Source organism: Conger conger, chromosome 3, assembly GCF_963514075.1.
Source record: "Conger conger chromosome 3, fConCon1.1, whole genome shotgun sequence".
Classification (NCBI taxonomy): Eukaryota; Metazoa; Chordata; class Actinopteri; order Anguilliformes; family Congridae; genus Conger; species Conger conger.
Window position 1 is genome coordinate 80600459 of NC_083762.1, and position 24467 is coordinate 80624925.

Sequence of the window (24467 nt, forward strand, 5' to 3'; positions counted from 1 at the left end):
GCTGACGGTGAGGACTGGACCCCAAATGGAACACTTTTATTTTCATTTTAATCTTTCTGTTTGAACTATTTATGATTGTCTTTAAAATGTTTCCTTGAATGTTGTCTGTATTTCCTTCCTCTTTGTGTCTCCACTTGCAGCACAGTGTGTGGCAGTTGCGTATGAGTTCTGCCTAACAGAGGAAGTTTTGCTCGCCTGCTTTGTTGCGGTGGAGTCTTCAGAGCCACGGTGTACAGTGTGTTTCAGGCACTTGGGCGGGACGCGACAGCAGCATTACTTAATTGATTTCCACCGGCTCAATATTTATTACCCAGCATTAACACAGAGGGCCTGGCGCCTCCAACATGGCCGATCTTCCATTACCGCCATTTTGTTTTTTTTTACGACCAGCTGCATCTGTGAGACGCATTAGCACTCATTAGGAAGCATGAGCACCGACTGACCAATCAGAAGGCCGGGGAGATCGCTGGCTAAAATAATCTGTTGTGTGTCACATCCGTACTGCGTTCTGGGTGGAGGTATGAAAGTTCTATACAATGGACCATAATTAGGCTGCCATTTTACAACCTTTTTAAAACTGTTGATGAAAACATTGATAAAAATAATATAATAAATGCAATTCATATATATTTTTTGTAAATATAATAATAATAATAATAATAATAATAATAGTTTTATTCAGACCAGCTGTGCACATATGTGCATGTATATATATATATATATATATATATATATATATATATATATATATATATATAAATAGTTAAAAAGAAAATAGAACAATAAATATTATTACAGTCAGGAAAAGTTGCAGGCAGAGCAAGAGATGTAGTGTTGTGGAGTGTGTTCTTTTATCTGAGAATATGAAATCTCAGATAAAACAATTAAATCTGAAAGAACTAAAACCAAACTTTAAAAATAAATGCATGAAAAAATCATTACAGAAATACGTCAGTAGTTCACATACAGTACAGTCCCTTAAAATGAAGGCACTATGCATAAATATGGATGTGATTCGTACACGGATCATCCGATATGGATGTAAATGCCTTTAAATTAAGGGCAACAGTCTGCACTTTAACCTCATATTCATTGTTTCCTTTCGAAACCAATGTGGCGGAGTAGCTATATCACCAAAAGAACTGAAATCGTACCACTGTCCGAATACTTACGGACTGCACTGTATCGTGTGAGGCGCAGTCTATGTGTTGCATTGATGAAGACGTTTCATACACACGAGTACGCACAAGGGAAGAGGCCTTATCATATCTCCTGGAAGAACAAACAGAGGCCGGGTGTTTTAATGTCTCTGAAATTACATTTTGGACGAGAAAAAAAAGTGCAGCACGGATAGAACTGCTCACAGGAAACTGCTAAACGTATTTAGAAAAATGTAACTAACTTCACATGTGCTCCATTTGTGTGCAGCACTCTCGGTTTTTATTTAATGTGGCTCTTATGAACGTCAGTTCCATTTACGAATTCAAACGCTTGACACGAAGCAGCTATTCGGGTACTGAAATGCAGGTCGGTGTGTCATGGCTGCCCCCTAATGGTGAAACGGTCTTACTGCATCTATTGGCGTTTCTTTGAACTGTTTGCTCATCGTCAAATTGACTTATGAAATGTGCATTCATAATTCATGAAACATTAGATATGAAGTTGCCATTATTACTTGTGTTAGTTCAGGTGGCAGTGTTCTTGTCCTGTGGCATGACTAATATAATTACTGTCAAGAAATTGATGAAGCAAAAATGGAAAAATGAATCCGAAGATTAATTGCTTTTTGACTTACAAGAGCTCCACACACATTATCTGGCTTTTAAGACTGCTGTACCACTGTGAACAGGCTCAAAATGCATAGAATACAACCCTTAAGAGACTCGGTTCACTCTAAAAGCCATGAAGTGCATTTACTTTGCTAGCATACTATAAAAATACATTTTAAAGTAAGCTCAACAATATTGCAGGGCCAAGGCCCTTCAGTATTAGAGTTTGCAGGCAAGTACTCTAACATTAAAACTTTAAATGGTTTCGTCGATGTGACTACGAACAGCAAGAGTTCATATTGTGGACTGTGGAGATGTCTAATATGAAGCTGGGTACACATCTTAGATAGTTTAGAGGGAGGTGCTAGCCCTTATCCACTCGGCATAATTCATCACAATAACACCCGTTTCTGTTGCCCTAACAGCTGCTTAGCTCAGCATCCAGCTGAGCTACTTTCGTATATCCCTTGACACCAAGTTTGCTCTGCATTGTGCGATCATTAAAACAATTTTACACCATCCCTCATAGTTCGCAGTCACACAGAGCATCTCTTAGCAGTGACAGAAGGCCGTCTATACACAAACAAACACGTATCTTAGTCTTTGCGCTGTTAGCCCGAAGCCTAGCCGTGTGGCCAGCTCCCCATTTTCCTTCTTCTGCACAGAGCCTGAGTGTGTGGAACTGTTTTGCGAATCACGCTGGTCAGCTGACAGCAGTTCCCCATTAGCCGTTACTCATACTGTCCGGCTGATGCAATGTGCAGAACCAAAAATGACAGACACTGGGCAGAACGCTACACAAGGTGAGCAGGAGTTTTAATGTCAACCTGCCGCCCAAGACATTGCAGATCCATGCTGATTCATTTATCACAGCATCATCTGCTGCAAGAAATCTGGGTGTAATCTTTGACCCTCGTCTATGATAAGTGGTAAATATTATGAAATCATGCTTGTGTGTATGCGTGCGCGTCTGGATCCGGTGCCGGCCAGAACCGGTAGTTGGCAAGAGGGACCTCAGGCAAATCGCATCGATCTCCCCGGCGGAACAGGGCACAGGCAACTGCGTGGGTTGGAATTTGAATTCTATCGTTTAATTGTTATAATTGTCAGGGTTTCTTTTCATTGGACCCCCTACGCTTCCAGACCGCTTGGCCCCCGGAGGCCCAACCTTGGAAATCCGTGCATTACGGGCGGATGCGCCCTATAACAACCCAAATGCCTACCCTTGCATCGTGGTTCCAGCGCCCCCTTGCAATCTCAGAACAGCCACCCGGGGGCAGTACCGCCCACTTTGAGAAACCCTTGATTAGTGGAATTGTTACAGGTGAGAGAAATTTGCAATATGGTAACAAGAGATTTACAGGGCACAGGCGGACCCTTCCCAAAATTAACCGTAAATCACTGGGTGAGTCCTATTGGCTGCCCTACAACATTCAATTAGGCAGTACATTAGGGCAACAACAGTAACTGTTGGCAGACAAGAACGTTTGGGGAATATTCCGAAATTTAGCACGCAGCACTTAAGGTAAAATGTCCCGAATTTAACATCTTGAACGGCTCTTGTGCATAGATGTTGCCTTAACTAGCTAGCCAGTAGTTACGAAAGAACGAGTTCAATATTTAAATGTTGCATAACTAGATAAAACACCTTATTTAAAAGAAAACCCAACATTTTTGCACACGGCCAAATACTGACCATGCTGGGCCTAGCGTTGCACAAGAACGTTTGTGTTTTCTACAGTTGCACTAACTAGTAGCCTTTATGCGTTCCTCTAACAACAATCATAGTCATTCGTATGTGGTTGATGGCTATATTGCTCGTAACATAATTGTTGGAATTAACCTAAACTGGTCTTTACAAGAGGCCGTTGTATCATTGTAAATATTGCTTCGTAATTTCACATATCATTTCTAGGACATGTGGTCACAGCAGCCCTTCATAATTGTGCCATTCAACGCCGGCTGGGAGAACGCGCTGGAAGCGCAAAGACATTTCGAAACGCGACTTGGAACTGGCATGTTCCCGTGGTGCCTCGTACCCTTAAGTCAATGTACCAACCACTTGCAGTCTCACACCAAACAGGTGCCAGGTAAGTTGTAAACGCAAACCCAAATAACGTCAGCGTATTTGGCTAACGTTATATCTCAGGTATAGGTAATGCTATAGTGTTTATTGTGAGTTTTATGAAATGATTTAACACTGACAAGTTCAGGATCACGCTCCCTTAGCAACGAGGCCGTACTGAGACTTCTGCTAAAACTCAAAAGTAGATGTCTAGCATGCGTAGGCTGCTTCAGTTGGCACATATTTTGCATTTAGGTCTAAACAAAACTATTACATTATCATCTGATGTGATTTACTGCACGTTATATACCGCATGTTATATATTATGGGTCAGTATCTTGTTAGGTCTAGACTATTCCCGTTGCGGTACTCGAGATTCAGTTAGCCAAACTTGTAATGCTTTCCATCAAGCTACGTTAACTTGCTGGTTGGCGCGCCACAGCTAAGTTAAGTAACGTTAGGCTAACGTCTGTTTAAGTTACCCGATTCAACACAGGATTTGCCAGGGAAACGACAACACTAATGTCCATTACTCGGCACATCCGCTGACATCAACAAGCTGACTTGTGTTTTCTTGCAAAATAACTCAGTTTACCGATTGCCCAACTAGCCAAATTACAGCTAACGTTAGCTAGCCTAGTTAGCTTAACGACGATAGTGGTGGCTGGCTTTCATAGCCTAGTCCTAACTAGCTACTATTCCATCCATTCTGTTGCTGATGGCTGGCTAGATTCGAGCCGCTTGTTTCGCAAGCCTGGCTTTTCAGATGCTTAAAACCTAGCTGGCTAACTATCTCATATAACTTTATGATCTTTCCTATTATGGAAAACGATCTTTCACCATGGTTACCAGTTCGTACCTATAAACGACATCGTATTTAGTACATTGCTAATCAAAGTCGACAATATAGGAAAGGTAACGTAATTAATATATGCCAACACACTGCAACAGACATACTAAAAGACTGATTTGACGCCACCTACTGGCAGTTCATATGCATGTTCATATATAGCATGTCACAGAGCATCACTTGTATCAGGATATTTGTAATATCCCAGTAAAATTGCACTTTTCGTTTTTTGGAAATTAAAATCCTCATGTTTCCTCATCTCTATTTAATCTATCAGAAACATTAATCATGTATAGACCACGTTCTAAGATCTACCAGTTACACTGCTGGTAAAAAGTTTTTCGTTTCACTTTCTTAAATTGGACTTTATTGGTGTTTGACTGTTGTAATCAGAGGAATGTTTGTATGTCTTGTGATTTAATTTCTCTGCGGCTCTTCAATTTAGCCCAAATCGTGTCCAATGAAGAGGCCAAGAAGATTATTTTGGAAAGGTTGGCTGTTTATTGCTCACTTACTCTTATGGTCTGTATTAAATGGTAATAAATGGATCTAGTTAAGTTTCAGTGTATTGTCAGAGAAGTGACGAGTTCTTGACTTGCTCAACTCACTTCAATCATCGAGAGCAAGACTATAAGTCTTGAGTTTTACGGACGACTATCTCTTGCAGATCGGTGTTTGACTTGGTGAAAAACACTCAGTTTCTGGAACTGACTGACTCCAAGTTACTGGGCTGGTATTTACGTCTTCCGGCCGAAGACAGGAAACTTATACAAGGTATCGGCCAGAATCGATCTCGAGCCAGAGTTGTTCTTGTTGGGACATTTTCCTTATGAGTTTAACCTTATGTGAAATACTGTTCGGAAGTAATCTTGAAATATGTTAATTGGTAAAACTGTGGTTGTCTTAATGACTTGGTCACATTACACTTGAAGGGTCTAACTTTTATAGTTGTAAACGTGTCTGTATGCCTACTTTAACATCTGTGCCATTATTTCAACATTTATAAAATGATGTAATTTTGGCATAAAATAGTGCACTGGCCCTGCCTGAATTGTGACATCACCGTGATGTCATATATGGATGTCAATCAAATATCCAGTTGGAAAATTGTTGACGCCCACAAATTTGTCAGTTTAATTGAACGGCAAGTCGGCTGTTACGGATCAATGCGAGACAAACACTGTCGGCACTTGATTGGTTAGTGAATGCTTTATGCAAATGAGATGGACACACCCAATCTACCCACCCCAGAATTGATTTTTTAAAAATGGTGTAGAAGGAGGAGCCAGGCTGAAAAAGCGAGTGCAATTACTCTCTCGCTCTTCAGAGGGAAGGAGAGCGATGTTGACAAATCTATGAAGGCACTCTCAGAATAACAGAAATAACTTTAACCTCTCCGTGGACCTCACAGATGAGGGGGGGCTCCTGCAGTTTCTTCAGAAGCACCCTGCCCTCGATGTGATCAGGAACTTTGTGTGCGTGAAACGTGAGTATTTTCTCCACTCCAGCCGGTCTCTAAGGCATGACTGGTGGACAGCTTTCGGTTCGGTACTCATTTTGATTTCATTTTATTTTTTTCTTGTTTGATCCCTTTTAGGACCATCTTTGGAAGAGGGCACACAGCCTTTGTCGTCAGCAATGTCCACAGACCTGAACAAGTACATATTCCTTTCTCTCGATATTCCCCTCCACTTCATTATCATGCAAAAGCACTTTCCAGGGTAATTCACCTTGTCTGGAGACTACGACAATGTAGTATCAATCAGTCTAATGGAGAAATGAAATAAAAAATATACAATGCACATTGACATGCAAAAAAAACTATGGGAATACAATATTGGTACGCCTACGATTTCCTGGACACCAAATGGGAAAAAAAGAAGTCCAGCAAAGACATTTTGGAAACATCCAAGCCAGAGCCATTTGCAAAACTGGCTTTGTTTCAATAACGCGATGGCTAGTATCTCATAAATGTTGCTTAAGGCTTTTTCATTTGTCTTGTTTTGCCAGTTGTGTCTCAGGGTATGCTAGGGCATTTCTATTGTCGACTTCCTGACCCATTTACCAGAAGATGTTGCTACGGCTTTTTTACATAATATCAAATTGTTACTTTTTTTATAATGGCAGCGTTGTTCTTTTTTTTTTTAATTTATCGATTGCTAAATTAGGAACTGTGTTGAATGCATATAGTTTGAGCTGCAAGTGTGTTCCTAATTTACGTTATTTCACACTTCTAAAGGGTAACCAATATGAATTGGCCCCAATAACCAATAACCAAAAATTCAGACTGTAGATTGTGAGAAATTAATTAGTGACAAAATACAATCAATGGTACATCTCCAAATAAGAATGCCCTGGGGATTAGTGACACAGAGGGTTGGGGATGTATTCATGCTTTAGGAACCAACCTATATCTTACTGCTTTGTTTGTATTGTATATGGGGCGACATGGCTCAGGCAGTAAGAGCAGTCGTCTGGCAGTCGGAGGGTTGCCGGTTCGATCCCCCACCCGGGCTGTGTTGAAGTGTCCCTGAGCAAGACACCTAACCCCCAAATGCTCCTGACGAGCTGGTTGGCGCCTTGCATGGCAGCCAAATGCCGTTGGTGTGGGAGTGTGTGTATGAATGGGTGAATGAGAAGCGTCAATTGTACAGCGCTTTGGATAAAGGCGCTATATAAATGCCAACCATTTATTGAATGTGTGATGGATGTGCGGTCTCCCCGCCCCACTGTCAGGTCCAGGAGACCCACGTACTACGGCGTGACACTGTGTAAGAACTGCGGCATCAGCATCCCCTGCAGTGCCAAGACCTGCCGACTCTGCTGCCTGCCCACCAAAATGCCAGAGGAGAAACTATGCCTGTCAGGTACGCCTGTGTGCTGTTTATACCCGTCAGGTGTGTGCTGTTTATACGCGTCAGGTGTGTGCTGTTTATACGCGTCAGGTGTGTGCTGTTTATACACGTCAGGTGTGTGCTGTTTATACGCGGTGTGTGCTGTTTATACGCGGTGTGTGCTGTTTATACGCTTCAGGTGTGTGCTGTTTATACACGTCAGGTGTGTGCTGTTTATACGCTTCAGGTGTGTGCTGTTTATACACGTCAGGTGTGTGCCGTTTATACGCGTCAGGTGTGTGCTGCTTATACCTGTCGGGTGTGTGCTGCTTATGTCATGTCATTTGGCTGATGCTTTTATCCAAAGCGACTTACAGTTCATTAGACTAAGCAGGAGACAATCCTCCCCTGGAGCAATGCCCAACGGTTGTGCGGATCTTATTGTGGCTACACCGAGCTTGCGTGTCCCAGTCATTTACCTTAACCACTACACTACAGGCCGCCCTATATATAGCCGCCGGGTGTGTGCTGCTTATACCTGCCAGGTGTTTGCTGTTCCTTCACTCAAACCTGACATCAGCCACACTAAAGCACAGAGAGGGTGCTGTTTCACAGTGTAGGATTGGAGCTGAGCTATTTTCCATGTGTGCATGTTCCATGAAAGTTGCATCCAAAATTGCAATTTACCTAGTTAATCCATGTAGTGATGTCACCTCAGTGTGAATAGTTCTTCTGTATGAAAATCAGACCTGGGTGAAATACATCATTGTTTTGGATTCAAATACTTTTCTGTGCTCGATTGCTCTTGCCTGGTGCACTCGAGCCAACCAATCGACCAGAAGGCGGGGTTTTGCACTTTGAGAGCATTTCATAGGCTTGAATACACCAGACATTCAGTCAAGCATAGAAAAGAAAAGTATTGGAATCCGAAACCAAGACGTGGTTGACTCTGGTTTATTCCGTGTCCGGTGGACGGCTAGCCCAAGTGAAGGGGCGGGGTCTGCTCCCGGCCGGACTGAAGGAGGAGCTGACTCTCCCCGGAGAAGGCCCTGCGGACGGGTCTCTGAGCACGCTGGCGGAGGAGAGCTTCCGGTCGGCCTGCGACAGCGCGGCGGAGGGGCCTCCCGCCCAGCAGGGGGCGCACGGCTCCCCGGCCCACATCCTCAGCCAGCTGTGGGAAGAGGAGGTGGAGAGCGGGGGCGGGACCGTCACCGTGTACAAAGACCCGTCTGCGCAGGCCAGCTTCGCCCTGGACGCCCAGCTGGAGCAGCACGGCAAGACGCCGCAGGGCATTGTGGGTAGCCACCGGGCGGAGAGCACCGGCCTCGAGGCGGAGACGCTTCCCGAGTACTGCAGCTTCGACACCTCGTACGAGGACTGCAGCGACACCAGCCAATCGGGAGGCTCGTCCCGCAGCGGGTCGGACCCGGCCGAGCGGGGCGTGGCTGCGGACTCCGCCCCCGGCCGCGGCGGGTACGAGGAGTGGTCGCGCGGGGAACGCGCGGACGGGTTCGGGCCGCGGGAGGACTCCCGGTTCGGCCGGCGGAGCGACGAGTTCCACAGCGTGATGGAGGACGCGCCTCTGGAGGCCAGGGGTGCCACACGGGTCAGTACTTGGACCGCCGCGCTTCCGGGCTTGGAGGCGGGGCCCCAGCCGGGCTCTCGAGGAGCGGACCGGACCGGGCCCGAGCGCGCCTCGGAGCCGACGTCGCTGGACGGCAGCATGGCGGTGCTGTACGACAGCCGCTCCGTGGCCGAGAGCCCCCAGGTGACCGTGAGCCAGGCGGTGGACGTCAGCGGAGACTTCCGGGCCAGCTACACCTCCACGCGGGCGACCGAGGCCCGCTGGCACGTGTCCGCCAGGTCCTGCAACACCGACCCGCCGCACGGCACCAAAAACGCCGGCGTGAACACGGGCCGCCCGCTCTCCGCCCGAGACCGGGGCTCCCAGACCACCTCGGCCCCCACCGCCGAGAAGTGCGTCGTCACCGAGCTCCGCATGGCTGACCTGGACTTCTTCACTCAGGTACTGCGTCCACTGCTGCTCGGGCTTCGGGTCGGCATCCGTTTCCACCATCATTCCTGTCTGAATAATCACTCTCACCTGCTGTGCATTGTATTTTAAGGAAAATTGATCTTTTGTCTTTTTTTTTTTTAGGAATTCATAAAATTGCAGCACGCCCAAGAAGAGCTGAAGGAGGAGCTGAAGGCCAAGTTTGCGTGGTAAAGTGCTTTCTGATCACATCACTTTAGGCTGCATTTCTAGCCAGTGACGTAAGCTCTTTCTCTATCAGGGGGGGTCCAGTCTTATTCAGAAAGGGCAGGTGTGGGTGCAGGTTTTTGTTTTAGCCCAGCATTACAACACCCGAGTCAGCTAAGGTCTTGACTGAAGACACAGATGAGTAGAATTCTGTGTCGTGATACTGGGCTAAAGCATTCCATTACATTACATTAATGGCATTTGGCAGACGCTCTTATCTAGCGCTACGTACAGTTGATTAGACTAAGCAGGAGACAATCCTCCCCTGGAGCAATGCGGGGTTAAGGGCCTCGCTCAAGGGCCCAACGGCCGTGCGGATCTTATTGTGGCTATACCTGGGATCGAACCACGGACCTTGCGTGTCCCAGTCATGACCCTTAACCGCTCTCTTGTCTCTGTGCAGCGGCGCTGGGCGGGCCGCGGCGGGCGCTGGCGGCGGGAAAGGCGGCGCGTGCGGCTGCCTCTCTTCCCAGAGGGCCGTGCGGGCGGAGCTCCGCCTCCTGGCTCTGCAGCGCGCTATGTGCCAGCAGCACTGCTGGAGGCACTACTACACCTCGCCCGAGGGGGACGGCAGCATCCTCAGGTGCGTCTCACCTTCAGCGGGGCGTGTCCGCTACATCACCGTCATCGAAGCAGACTGCGGCTGGACCGTGAATCTATTTCACACCGAAATCGGGATTTACGAGAATGCAATTTGCTAATTGCATAAGGCTGTGGTTTTTTTTTTTTCATGATATAAATGAGTGTTTAGGTTTGTTCAGGAGTGCTTATACAGTTGTCCATCTGGAGGGAAAGCGAGGTTAGTGACTCAATCAACAGGAGTGATGCAAAATGGAACATGCGTATGATTAACACTGGCAAATATGTAACGCAACTCAATTGCGTGAACTGCACGTACATCTTAACGTTTAAATTACATTGCATGGTTTGCCTAGGGACGCTTCTGAAGGTCATGAACTCAAGGCAAGGGCAAGCTGGTGTGTTCTTAACTGAACATTCCAATGCTGATGTCACAGTCACTACACAGAGTTCTGGAACACTGAGGGTTCCAAAAAATCCTCCTCTTCAATTGGATAAATACAACTCATGATCAGTTCACCCTTCTCTGTGTAAACATCCTTCTGCTCTGATCTCTGTGTAGCATGGAAGCTCCCTCTGAGAACATAAGTAGCGTTCTTCAGCACCTGGAGGAAGACTACGGTGAGATGAAGAGGAAGATCTTGTCAGGTGTGCCGCTGGACGAGCTCCGCCCCCTGACGGTGAACTCCCAGAAGATTAACTCTGAGGCCATGTACATCCCCTCAGAGGTGTGTGTGTGTGTGTGTGTGTGTGCCTGCGTCTGCCTTTGTGTGTGTGCGTGTGCCTGCGCGCGTGTGTGTGCGTGTGTTTACATCCCCTCTTGTGTGTGTGTGTGTGTGTGCACTCATCATAGGTGTGTACGTCAGAGGCCCACATAACCAAAGTGAGTGTCTAACACCTTTACAGTGTAAATGTCTATGTGTATGTGACTAGAATGTTCTAAAATGAACATTCTAATGCTGGTGTCACAATCGTTACCGTTGACTGGGAGCGTTGGAGTTCTAGAACACTGACGAATTTTGAGAAAACATTCCATAAAACCTCTTCAGAGGATTAAACTTGCCGTTGGTCTGATTCTCGCTGCTCAAAGTGCCACGTTCTCCCCCCTGTTTCTATGCAGATCATTAAGGATCATCTGTCTGAAGAGGAAGCTCCTGGGTGAGTACCTTCTGGTTCCTGCTTGTGAGTGGTATATATCGTATTTTGCTGCACAAACGTTCCAAAAACAGGTCAACCAGTCCATGTAGGCAGTCCTGCTAGACTAGAGTGTGTCCAATGTGTACTGTATCCTCCTTTCCTCCACTTGTCTCCTCCTATCTGAAAGTACAGGGGGAGGAGATGAGTGGAGGAAAGGAGGGGATACTTTTGAGTGTTGGGACACACCCCAGCTGTTGAACAGGTACCATGACCCTTAACCTTTGACCCCCCCCCAGGGCTGAGCAGGGGGGGGCCCAGCAGGTGCCTCCCCAGGACGGAGGAGAGCAAGAGGGAGAGGGAGAAAGTGGAGGTGCTCCTTCAGACAGGAGAACTGAATCTGTACAGGTAGAATTCACTTTTACAGCAGCATATAAGTCTTAAATACTTAAGTGCTCACTGAGTGTTACTCACAACAGTGCAAGGTTCAGTGTGGTTCTTGTGTCCTTGTGTAGCGAAATGTGCAGTCCAAATTTAGTAACGTGACGAAATTTCACTCGTTTCCGTTAGAGACCGTAAATAAAGTTTTTACATCCTATTTACAACAAACTATGAGAGAGCATAATCCTTTCCACTCTAAGGTTACTCACGCCACCTACACTATCCCACGCTGCCACCTTGTGGACTGGCAGCATACAGTGTCAGACAGGGTTAAGTGTGTCTGTGTCTGTGTCTGTGTCTGTGTCTGTGTCTGTGTCTGTGTCTGTGTCTGTGTCTGTGTCTGTGTCTGTGTCTGTGTCTGTGTCTGTGTCTGTGTCTGTGTCTGTGTCTGTTCGTGTGTGTGTGTGTGTGTGTGTGTGAGAGAGAGTCTGACTGTGTGTGTGTGTGAGAGAGAGTCTGACTGTGTGTGTGTGAGTGTGAGAGTCTGACTGTGTGAGAGTGAGAGTGAGAGTGAGAGTGTCTGACTCTGCTCGTCTGTGTGACAGACAGAGCAGAGCGAGGCCCCCCCAGAGGTGCAGCCCAGAGCGGGGGGCTGTAAGAGCAGAGGAGAGGACGCCCCCCTCCCTCAGCAGACCCTCCCCCCCGTGGGCCCCTCGGGCCCCCACCCCGTCACGCTCCCGGGCACACACAGACCCGGTAAGGGCCCGGACCGCTGGGGCCAGCATCTGAACTGCCACCAGTCTCATATAATGATTACTAAGCATTTCTTATTTAGCCGACACTTTTATCCAAAGTGACTTCCAGTTGAGTAGACTAGAGAGAGAGTTTGTGGACAGTGATGACGACTTTAGGGCTATGAAGGATAATGTTCTTCAGCTGATAGAATCTGAGGCGTAGGCTCTGGTTTCTGATGCCTGTGTCAGTTGTAGACGGTTACGCACACAGACACACACACACACACACACACACAGTCAGACTCTCAGAGTCAGACTCTCTCACACACACACACACACACACACACAGCTTCAGGCTTCAGAGCTGTAAATATAGTCCAATTTAAATTGTAACAACTGCTAACTTATGTTATTCATGTTGACAGTTGAGGGGTAGTGGGTGGCCTGTAGCGTAGTGGTTAAGGTCAATGACTGGGACCCACAAGGTCGGCGGTTCGATTCCCGGTGTAGCCACAATAAGATCCGCACGGCCGTTGGGCCCTTGAGCAAGGTCCTTAACCCCGCATTGCTCCAGGGGAGGATTGTCTCCTGCTTAGTCTAATCAACTGTACGTCGCTCTGGATAAGAGCGTCTGCCAAATGCCATTAACGTAATGTAACGTAGTGTAGTGTAGTGTAGTGTAGTGTAGTGTAGTGTAGTGTGATGGGTTCTCATCTGAATTTACCCCTGCTGTGGGGGGTAATGACGGCATATTTATTGCCCAAGAGATCTCGCTAGAGAGGCGGCTGTCTAAAGCTTCATGACACCGACACCTCGACCAACACGATCACTTCAACTGTGTCATTTGCTTCTGAAAGCTTCGATGAGCCCATCACTAGGGTGAACTCTCCCGCTAACATAGAGCTAACGTTGAGATCTGGGGGCAGTCTGTAGCCTAGCGGCTAAGGTGCATAGCTGGGAATCAGAAGGTTGGTGGTTCAAGTCCCGATTGTAGGCATGATAAGATCCACTCAGCTGTGGGGCCCTTGAGCGAGGCCCTTAACCCCACATTGCTCCAGGGGGGATTAACCCCTAAGTCACTTTGGATAAAAGCGTCAGCTAAATAACAAATTATTTAAGATCTCCTCTGTCACCACCAGGGGGCTCCAAAGACCCCGACTCGAGTGAGGCGTGGTACGATGCGGAGGAGGAGTTTGGGCCTGTCCCTAAAGGTCAGAAGAGGTCCCAGGAAGAGGGGGCGGAGGAAGGGAGTGATGGTGAGACTGACATAAGCCACACCTCGGTGAGGTCAATCGGCGATATTCCAGAGACACAAGTGTTGTATTTAATTTAGTTTTGTTCAGCGTTTGGTCTCGTTCTACAGGAACAGTCAACAGGGGGAAGAAGCATCTGAATTGCTTCCTGTGTGTGACAGGCCTCCCCAGTGATGTCACAGAGGTAACAATACATCAGGACATAAACACTTTAATTTAATCGAGTGTAATGACACTGATTTGCCTGAAGGTGGCAGTGGCCAAGTAAGTTTTTTTACTTTTTTAGGATGAAGTGCGGTCTTGCTTCAGAAAGTATCAAGTGTCTGAAGTCAGCATTACCACTTTCAGCAAAGGTTTCAGGTGAAGTTCAAGTAAAATGGATCACTATGAAGGCTGTGATTATCGTTATGATGTGATGTTATCATGAACACTTTGAATGTCAGATTAAAATATGAGCAGAGAGGGACTTTAAAGGTGTCGCATTCAGGAAGGTGCGTACGGGATGATGGTAGAGTACTTGTGCTCACGGTGCGCTCAAATGCATTCTGGGATGGGCAGGGTGGGTGTGTCCATCTCATTTGCATAAAGGTTTCTATAACCAATCAGCCACTGGTAGTGCTCTGTGGTATCTGACATCACAATAGGGGTGGGGCCAAAGTGGACTGCAGAACATTTTGTTAATGCTGAAATGATATTTCATAAATGTTGAAGTAATGACATGGATTAAAATGAAATGTTTTGTTGTAATGAAGTGGGCACACATACAGATGTACAGGTAAAGAACATGTGACGTAGACTGTAGTCGCCCCTTTAAGAGTGGGCGGGGTTGCGCACGGTGATGATGTCACTGTCGCGCAGGGTGGCGATGATGACGATTGGCTGCCCGGAGCTGGCCGAGGTGGCGGTGCGAGAGGTGAACGGACGCACCTTCTGGGGGAGCGTCGTCAAGGTTACCAGAGTCTGTCGGCCCGGCAACCCGCTGCCAAAGCAACCGGGGGGGAGGGCCCAGTCGAACCGGGCGGGGCGAGTGGGGAACACCCAGGGCCCCAAAACCTCCAAGAGCAGCACGTCCGTCACCGTGAAGGTGGGCCCGCCTCGATCCCGCGCACCTGGGCGAAGTATGCAGTCCTGTCCGATTCAAACACTTTCTGTGCTCCATTGATCTTGCCTGGTCCTGCAATTGAGCCTACCAGGAGGACTGGAAGGCGGGGTTTGCACTTTGACAGTATTTCATAAGGTCCAGTCTATCAGTCAAGTTCAGTCAAGTTCAGTAAAGCATAGAAAAGTATTTTAATGCAAAACAAATATGGATTCTATATTTAGTGACCAGGGGGGCATATCCCAAAGCAGCATTACTGGGCTTGCTGGATGTGTTCACTGAGTAAAACCCAGAACTGCTTTTTACTTCAGTCCATGTTCCATATTTGGGAGGGTTCTGGGGTCTTAGTCTAAACTTACCCAGCTAACTCAGTGATATACCCCCCCGTTTTCTATGCATTTTTCCCAATAGTCTGGAGTATGTAACTCATGGGAAAGCTTGAGGTGAAGTCTCTCAGTCATATTTGTGTTCCCATTCGTGCATATCAATCTTCTGTCCACTAGGGGTCAGTGTGCATAGTTTTCCCCATTGCTGTGCATTTAGATCTTCCCTCCACCAGGGGGCGGTGTAGTGGTTGGGCGCTCCCTCCTGAGCCCCTCTCCCTCTCTCTCAGCCCCTGCAGCAGCGCCTGGAGAAGCTGACGAACGTGCAGGCCAGGCCCACGGCGTCGGGCACCTGCGTGCCGCAGCACTACGGCACCATGGGAAGCTTCGACACGCTGATGGCGCGTCTGACGCAGCGCCACCCGGAGGCCGGGAGGGAGCGCATCGTGCAGGCGCTGGTGCGGCTCCGGGAGCAGAACCAGGGCCTCAGCGGCCTGCCGCTCAAGGCCATCGTGGACATGACCTCTGACCTCCTGACGCGCCCGCCCTCGCCGGAGGTGGCCTGAGCGTGCCGGCTCAGCGGACAGGTTTCACCCTTTAAGGCGCAGGTGTCAAACTCCAGTCCTGGAGGGCCGCAGTGTCTGCTGGTTTTCGGGTTGTTCTCGGAACCTGTGGTGCATTTAAGTCATTGACTGGCTGAAGAATCGACACTCCTTGTTCTGGAGGCCTTGATTGGCTGCTGATTGAAAGGAAACCAGCAGATACTGCGGCCCCTTAGGGATTCAGTTTGACACCCCTGCTTTAAGGTGTGAGGTCACGTGTGTGAGGTCACGTGTGTGCGGCTAGAATGTCCTCAACTGAGCGCTAACGGACGAGTGAACAAACATTCCAAACGTACTCTTCAAAGGGTACTTTTTTTTCTTTCTTTTTTTTCATTTATAAAGAGACCAGTTATGGGGGGCGGGGGGCATGTCATTTACTGTGTATGAAGGAGCAGATGCATAAATATGAAGGGAAAATACATGGCTTTGTGTTTGTGTGTTTTGGGGTCGTATTACATTCCGTAACACAGGAATTGCTTAGTCATCGGTGTTGAGTGATTTAAAATTCTCATGTGCCCCCCCCCCTCCCTCCTTCCCCTCATGTCTTGAATTGAAGGGACATAAGCAAATGTTAAATGTACAAGGTACAAAGCTGGTTGTTGTTTGTATTTGGAAATGTTGGTTGTCTCAAAAACAAACAATTGTTTTTGAAAGGATAAATGTAATTAGTTTGTTTTGTTTTTTTCTCCAAGTTAAATTTGTATTTCCTGTAAAGCGTTATTGAAATCCTCAGAGGTTGCGTTCCTGGACTGGCGGCTTGTGTTTGGAAGAAAAGCCAGTCTGTCTCGTTTCGTTGTTATTCCTAAACAGTAATGCTGTTGTTTTCCGTTCTGAATCAGGAATATCCCACCCTCCGCTTTCAGTCAGTCTTGGAAATCAAAATATATATATTTTGGAGGCTCACTCATAACTTGGTCAGCGTAGGCACACAGTGACCAGAATGTGTTGCTCGGCATAGTTTTGTACCAGTTGCTTCCAGATTGTTCTGTATGGACAGAATAACAAAATCCCAAAGAGCTTGGTTTAATGTGAGTTTTATTTTCCAAAAATATTTTTTCTTTGGTATGCTGTCCATTACCAAAAATAAAACCCATTTATTTACATTCATGTTTGTGTATATTCATTCCAGCTGTGTGCGTGTGTGCGTGTGTGTGTGTGTGCTCTGACCTCTTGTGGGTTTCGATGGGGGAGGGCTGTTCTGTTCAGTGTCTGTCTGGACGTCTCATCCAGCGAGGGAGACGTTTTTTATTTGATTTTTTTATTCTCACTTCAAACTGCTGCCTTGGGCGCCGTGAGGATTTAGGGATTCAGATGTCGTCTGATCTCTTTGAGGGATTAGCCTGATATGCAGCCTCGGCCACACCCAAATTCTCCACACCTGAGTTTCTGGGAACGGCTGAGTAGTAGAGCAGTGCTGCTCATCCGTCGGTTAAATGGCTGTTCAAACGACAACCTGCGCGTCCGTTGAATTGATACTAACGGCCGCTTTGCGACGTTCTGCTTTAGTGTTCGTTTCTGTGATGACGTGACCATATCTTTCAAATATTATCCATTGATCTGACACAAGCGGTGTTTCGACCGGTTCCTAACTAACCCCTGCCCAATCCAACATAGGCACAAAGCACTCAACATTCACTGAGCCGTGAAATGTGGAAGAAGAGTGTATTGTGGGGGGAGGGAACTTTTCTATTTTTGTTTTATTTATCTGGGAGGAAGAGTTCGCTTGCAGTAGTATAAGTTTTCTATAATTACCCGACTCTAAATTTAAACTTGGAGCCATTAGATGGCGCAAGACAGTTTTATAATAAAGCCCAATTTGTGAGTCTAGGCTTAAGTGATGAAAACAATCCTGTCACAGTGCTGTTGATAGATTACTTTTTATAAAAAATGTTTTTACTGTTATGGTAGCTACATGCACAGAACTGCACGAGCATTGTCCTTCATAACCTATTGATATGCGAGTACCTCAATCTCTCCCCTGTTGCACGCAAGATGAGTGCATGGCTTAAATATGCATTCCGTTATACTCAAATGAATAGAAAAATATTTTGGCTTGCAGAGTCGACACGATGACCTCCTTTGAAAGCGCGGTCTGGCCACGTGTAGGTAACAGGTGGTAACTCAATTAAAGCTGGTCACCTGACCGTTAGTCCAAGGGCCAAAGAGGGTGATTCACCGCGTCGTGGTCACCTGGGACAGTTTTATTTCATTTTGGTCGAAAATGAAAATGGTCGAAAGTTATTTATCTTCGGTGCTTAATATTTGAACCAGGATCCGGAGAAAAAAAAAAGAAAACAATTGGTGCGTATAATTGTGACCAACGCTTATTTACCTACTTTGTTTCATATCTGGAACGACGCGATGGACAAAAAAATGTAAATAAATAATTTGAAATGTGCATATTATCTACAGAATGCAGGTGACGGCAACATATAGAAAACAGCGTTTACTAGCGTGATTGCAAATTCTGCTCAGTATGGAATTGTGAACATAGTGAAAGGCTTGTTGGCCCCATCGAAGAAAAAAATTATATATTTTAGTTCATGCTGAGGGATAGTGTTGACGCTGTCCCTGGTCATTGAATGAAGGGGTTAAGTGTTCCTCTGGCGCACACCCCCCTCCCTCGAAAATGGGCGGAGATTCTGGATACCAATAGTGCGCTTTTCTAGATGCAACTTCGGTGGAGAGAAACGAAGGATAGGAGTTTGGAATACAAAATCCTGGGAATCCAGACTTTAAACATATTCTGCACGCCTGCTTTGCGTTAAACTCATGGAGAAAATTAAACAAGATGGGTTTTCGGTGCTAAAGGATTAGGTGGCGCGCTCGCTCGTGCAGCCTAACACAAGAATCAAAGCAAAGTGCTCCGTATAACTTGCAAGCAACATTGTTTATCCGGCTCTCTTCGGATTATTGTTTTTTTGATGACACAACGTTTTGTAATCTTTGTTTTGGATCGCAGTTTGCATAATGATTCCACGCCACTTTGCCGGAACAGAAACGGACAAAGAGAGGATCGCACTGCTCTGGATCGACTGAGGGAACACGATGTGGATTTCATGAAAGATATTCACCAGCCTGACATCTGTGCCAGAAACTTCCCAGTTGCTAATTTTATATAATTACTTATTTTCAGGAAATAATGTTGAGCAGAAGGCAATGGACATACACGGTGCTTAGCTATCTTATCTTAGAAATATTAATTCGCAATGTTAAAGGTAAGAATTACTTTAGGTTTAGCCGTAAACGTGCTGCAGAAGTATCCCATGGACTTTTTTTTCATCCCATGGAAAGCTCTTGGAACTATATAACTTAATGTAGGCTATATTTGTATGCAAACATGTACCAGCATGTTCAATTCGTCATCAGTATGTTGAGCTGATTGCTTCTTAAGTAGCCTAGTTGTGAATCTTATTAGCCTGCCTATTGATGTTTTTTTAATTTTTATTGTCAAAATACACACGTCCATTCCTTATTAGTATGGTTCCGGTGTAGTCTGAACGGTGTTCGTGGTTTTTCGAGCATGCTTTTGCTCGCAAGTGAACTTCTACGGGATGTTTCGCTCGCTGTCCATTCGCGGTTTGCGACCTCCTCGAACCATTTTGCTTTTGCTGCGGCGGCGTGTTATTTTCTGCGCTGTGATTGATGTGCTCGCGCCTGCGCCGGTGCTCCAGCTGTGCTGGCCCACGTTCGCACTTCGACGACAATCGCTGACTCTTGAGTCGGGCCTTAAACCTTAAAGAAGCATTCACGCGCAAATTCAGACGCTTCATATAATCTAATGTGATGGGTGTATGTTTGAATAGCAAGAATACGTTTGAATATACAATATGGGATTTTCCTTAAAAAATATTATTGATACTTAAAAGTATACTATTGATACCGTGGTGTAAAATCCAGCTATGACCAGCTTGAAATACCAGCTACCAGCTGTTTCAAAACCTAGATTGAGGTTTTCAGCAGGGTAGTGAACGATTCTGATATAGGCTAAATGTAAAAAAAAAAAAAAAAAGAGAATACATCTTCAAACAAACGTCTAATACTTTAACTAGTAGTTATGAACCGGTGCTGAACTAATCCATAAATATGTGTTGTATAGATCTATCAGCTATGGATATGTGGTTATGGTATCCAATATCATCCCATCTAGGTTATAATGATCGCCCGATCTGAAATAATTCCCGCGAGCAAACTGCAGCTAAAACATTTTGACCTGCTGGAGATGATGGCCAGGGCAACATTTTTACGCGGTTTTCCGTTCGTAGGTCTCAACGTGTGCACGAGCGGCAGCGCGACCTCCTGCGAGGAATGTCTACTTATCCACCCGAGCTGCGCCTGGTGCGCGCAAGAGGTAAACGCGTGCACACACGGACGAGCAGCGAATCTGCCGAGTGCTCGCCTTGTCCTAGTCTCTCGGTGAAAAGCGACAACGAGTCAACAGCATCAGTTTCTCAATTTTTCTGGCTCATCAAACAACGACAATGTTGAGAACATAGTCTGGGTGTTAACTGACAGTACATGTGCCTGTCTTCAACCTGTCCTGCAAAATGCTACTTTCTACCAAGGTGATAGTGTGGATGAAAATAGTAAGCAACAGGAGCATCACATTACATACAAAATAAGTAACTACAGTGAGCTTGGACAGAAGTGACCGTAAGACTTTAACTTTCAGAGTTTAACACACTGCTGCAAAAATAAGCGGAATTATCTGTAGACCCGTCTCCTCTACTTGTTCTGATCCATCACGCTGGGGCCAGTGTCACAAAGCAGGATTACAGAGTTAGCCGGATAACTGACACTGAGTAAAACCCAGAACAGCTCTTGTTACTGGTTCCAGATTTGTGATGTTTTCAGGTTTTACTCCGTAACCCAGCCCGTGGCCTCCCTCTGAGTCTCTGCCGGGCCGGGGGAAGTGCTCACAGGTGTTCCTCGTGTGTGTGTGTGTGTTTTTGTTTCTGCTCAGGAATTCGGGGCTCCCCGGACCCTGACGTCGCGGTGCGACCTGCTTCAGAACCTGCAGAAGCGCGGCTGCGAGGCCCGGTCCGTCGAGAGTCCACGCAGCGACTCCACCGTCCTGGAGAACCAGCCGCTCAGCTCCAAGGGCTCCGGCCCGACCCAGTACGACGTCATCCAGATCATGCCCCAGAAGGTGTCTCTGAGTCTCCGGCCCGGTACGCTCAGACCGCCCGTCTGCCCTGTGCGTGGAAACCGCAATGTCTGTGATTCACAGGCTGCCCTGAAGTAGTCCAGCGTACCAAATGAAGAAGAAACGCTCATCAGCGAAATAAAACGTTCCACGGCACAGAAATGGACCATGAAAAAGATCAGTACTAGGTTGGACAGATATGGCGGAGTTTGTTTGCGCACCTGATGATTGACAGAGAGACGGTGTTTTTGCTTTAAAGGAAAGTGGCAATTTCAGACCTGCAGACTGAGGGCATTATAGGCTTAGTGACTGGCGTCCATGTTGCATTGTCCCATTCATCATGAGGGTCTGACAGGTCTGGTCTAATTGGTCCAGATTGGCAGGGTCATCGCGTCATGTTGCATTACCGGCTTTTAACAGACGCTCTTGTTCGAAATGGCTTACAAAGCAAACGCAAATGCAAAGGTCAGGGGTCAGAGTGCACTCTCCCTGAGGGGGAGAGTGTCGTCTCAGGTGAGACACTAATTGCAAGAACGACAGGCTAAATTGACAGCTTGTCCAGTACCCTGTTGAGCGGAACAGTTTTGCCGACAAGCACAAGACTGCCTTAGTTAAACAAAGTCACGGAAAGAAGAACGAACAACCACAGCCTCTGTTGGCCTACAGACAGAAAATAAATAAAACGTTATCAGATTTGGCAAATTAATCTTGTCCATAGATGTAACCTAACTAAGAGTTGTCTTAACTCAAGTTTGAGACTGTTTTGGATGGTCCAATCGCAGGATCAGTTTGTGAGACACTCTGATATCTGTAGCTGGTGCCCATAGGATTTGAGTTGAAGAGTTTGAGTTTTGTATGGAGTCTCTCCACTCAAGTGCATTCATTGGAGTGCGTTCCTTTATACGTTTTGCTCAGGACAGCGACCGCTTTCTACCTTTGGGGCGGCAATAGAATGTTCATGTCTGTCGCTGGACTATAAACCGTCCTTAAGTTTAGTCCTGGACTAAATTGAGTTGTTGGAGAGTATCTGTTCATAATTGAATTTAGTCTAGGATTTGGCTTAACCTTTGCCTGGGAAATTGGTCCATAGTGTTTCCTGCAAGAATGTGTCCTTCACTGATTCTCCCGCCCGACTCCTCCACGCAGGTGACCCGACGTGGTTCGAGGTGCAGGTGCGGCAGGTGGAGGACTACCCCGTGGACTTGTACTACCTGATGGACCTGTCCCTGTCCATGAAGGACGACCTGGACACCATCCGCAACCTGGGCACCAAGCTGGCCCAGGAGATGAAGAAGCTGACCAGCAACTTCCGGCTGGGGTTCGGCTCCTTCGTGGACAAGAACATGTCGCCCTTCTCCTACACCGCCGCCAAGTACCAGAGCAACCCCTGCAACGGGTGAGGCCGGGCCCCCCCGGGCCCACAGGGAGGGACGGGCGTCTGCTTCTGTGCTTCAGACCCACCTTCTGCTCTCAATTATTCAATTAGCCCCATCATTTACACCATCTGTCATTTATAGCCACATTCCGTGATGTAAACCGCCGCTGGTGATTGTTCCTGGTCGTGTACAGCGTTTTATTGTGGTCTAATTTGCGAGTGAGTTGGTGCATATGGCTAATTAGCTGGTTGAACCAGGCTAACTGGCGGCAGCAATATCCTAAGGTTACAGTAAGACCAAAATATGCAATTGGAATGTTCTTAACTGGTAAATTGAAAGCAGTGAGTTCTAGAACACAGACTTAAAAAAAGAATAATAAAAAAAATACATTAAAAAACCTTCTCTTCAGAGGGCTAAACTGTCCAACACACGGACATGAATGGCAATGCTTCCATTTCACCTGCACATATTTCTTTGCTCAGTGTTTTCTTAGTGCAGGAGGTTGCACAATAAAACTCTTCCGCGAATTGCTGCAGTCAAACATGGATTTACAGTCTTACAGGGCACTAGGGGGACAGATCCTCATCCATGCAGATGTGTGCCTCTACCTCCTGCTTCCTAAGAACCATCCGGCACATTTTAGTTTTCCAACTCCTCTTTTTCTATCGTTCTATCGTGCATGAATGCTAACAGAAAGCGAAAACCAGAAATGGGCCCTAACAGTCTTCATGCAATATATATTTTCTCCATTTTATTTATAGTGCACGATCATACATTTTTAATCCGTGAACCACCTGCTACAAATCTCAGAACCAGCTTGACGTTTGGTGGCAAAGAAATGGTGAAAATTCTAGTTTTGAGAACTAAACCTTTAAACCTATTACCGCACGTCCAGCGTTTTTAGAGCCCAGTTAAGCATCTGCGGCCGCAGGAGAAGGGGTGATGAAGCGGGGCTGAAAAGCTGGCACGCAGCCTCCATGCCCTGGAGGTGAGAGAGCGCCCGTACGCATCACTGCCCAAGTAGGCCGTGCCCTGGACCCTCGCACGTGACACCATCGCAGTCACAGCGCTGCCGCGGTGAAGTGTTAAAGGGGCAGGTCAGGGGCCTGGTGTTCACTTCATCGCCCTGATTCCCCTCATCCCCCCCCCCCCCCCCGCCCGCCCCCTCCTCTTCCCGGTGACATCGGGGATCTGGGCTTCATCAGTGGGAAGGGGAGTGGGCTTTTCATAGCCATCTTCTCTGTTCTGGGCTCTGAGGTTTCTGCTGTCTCAGATCATAGAGACTCCAGTAAAGTGACCATAAAAATTAAGTCTCTCTCTCTCTCTCTCTCTCTCCCTCTCTTTCATTTTCCCTTAATCGCTCTCTCTCCCTCTCTCCCCCCCTCCCTCTCCCTCCCTCTCTCTCTCTACCCCTCCCCCTCTCTCTCTGCAGGTATAAGCTCTTCCCGAACTGCGTGCCCTCCTTCGGGTTCCGGCACCTCCTCTCCCTGACGGACAAGGTGGACATGTTCAACAAGGAGGTGCAGAAGCAGATGGTGTCCCGTAACCGTGACGCCCCCGAGGGCGGGTTCGACGCCATCCTGCAGGCGGCCGTGTGCAAGGTGGGCTCTGCTCTCTGCTCTCTGCTCTCTGCTCTCTGCTCTGCTCTGCTCTGCTCTCTGCTCTCTGCTCTCTGCTCTCTGCTCTCTGCTCTCCGCTTTCTGCTCTCTGCTCTCTGCTCTCTGCTCTCTGCTCTCTGCTCTCTGCTCTCTGCTCTCTGCTCTCTGCTCTCTGCTCTCTGCTCTCTGCGCTCTGCGCTCTGCGCTCTGCTCTCTGCTCTCTGCTCTCTCCACACCGCTCTCTGCTCTCTGCTCTCTGCTCTCTGCTCTCTGCTCTCTGCCCTCTGCACCCTGCTCTCTGCGCTACTGTGGGGTTATGTCATAATAATAATCAGAATTATAATAATAATAATAATAATAATAATAATAAAGGCCACTGAGTACCAAAAGCACAGGAACCAGGATCTCTGTCTGCGTCAGTTAAAGAGCAAATGCAACCAGCTAATAAATAGGCTCATCTGTTC

At 47.0% G+C, this 24467-nt stretch overlaps 2 protein-coding genes across 3 annotated transcripts in view; both read left to right on the plus strand.

Annotated features, from left to right (window-relative positions):
• Nucleotides 1-3142: 3142 nt before the first annotated feature.
• rbm44 (RNA binding motif protein 44) lies at nucleotides 3143-16832 on the plus strand. Its single transcript, XM_061234152.1, has 19 exons — nucleotides 3143-3294; nucleotides 3685-3859; nucleotides 5130-5175; nucleotides 5352-5458; nucleotides 6096-6170; nucleotides 6282-6342; nucleotides 7421-7551; nucleotides 8499-9544; nucleotides 9677-9741; nucleotides 10182-10361; nucleotides 10920-11085; nucleotides 11478-11515; nucleotides 11791-11899; nucleotides 12478-12628; nucleotides 13746-13862; nucleotides 13970-14043; nucleotides 14146-14219; nucleotides 14718-14943; nucleotides 15572-16832. Exons 2-19 carry the CDS (start codon nucleotides 3688-3690, stop codon nucleotides 15845-15847), a joined length of 3114 nt encoding a protein of 1037 aa, XP_061090136.1. The 5' UTR covers nucleotides 3143-3294; nucleotides 3685-3687; the 3' UTR covers nucleotides 15848-16832.
• A 1303-nt stretch (nucleotides 16833-18135) lies between these two features.
• itgb5 (integrin, beta 5) overlaps nucleotides 18136-24467 on the plus strand; it is a 56307-nt gene continuing 49975 nt past the window's right edge. Inside the window, exons 1-5 of one of the 2 annotated variants that reach the window (XM_061237004.1) lie at nucleotides 18136-18184; nucleotides 20149-20234; nucleotides 20847-21054; nucleotides 22176-22425; nucleotides 23838-24006. In XM_061237004.1, the coding sequence (XP_061092988.1) occupies nucleotides 21021-21054; nucleotides 22176-22425; nucleotides 23838-24006 (453 nt within the window). In that variant the 5' untranslated portion in view covers nucleotides 18136-18184; nucleotides 20149-20234; nucleotides 20847-21020. Of the gene's footprint in view, nucleotides 18185-18531; nucleotides 19102-20148; nucleotides 20235-20846; nucleotides 21055-22175; nucleotides 22426-23837; nucleotides 24007-24467 lie in introns of those variants that run through there. The other variant, XM_061237003.1, reaches the window with a different exon arrangement.

Bases quoted from the DNA above. Each gene is read 5' to 3' on its own strand.
- rbm44 (XM_061234152.1), top strand. From the start codon at position 3,688: ATGTGGTCACAGCAGCCCTTCATAATTGTGCCATTCAACGCCGGCTGG. The intron at 6,343-7,420 runs GTACATATTCCT...CCCCACTGTCAG, and splicing joins ATGTCCACAGACCTGAACAA to GTCCAGGAGACCCACGTACT. The intron at 9,545-9,676 runs GTACTGCGTCCA...TTTTTTTTTTAG, and splicing joins ACCTGGACTTCTTCACTCAG to GAATTCATAAAATTGCAGCA.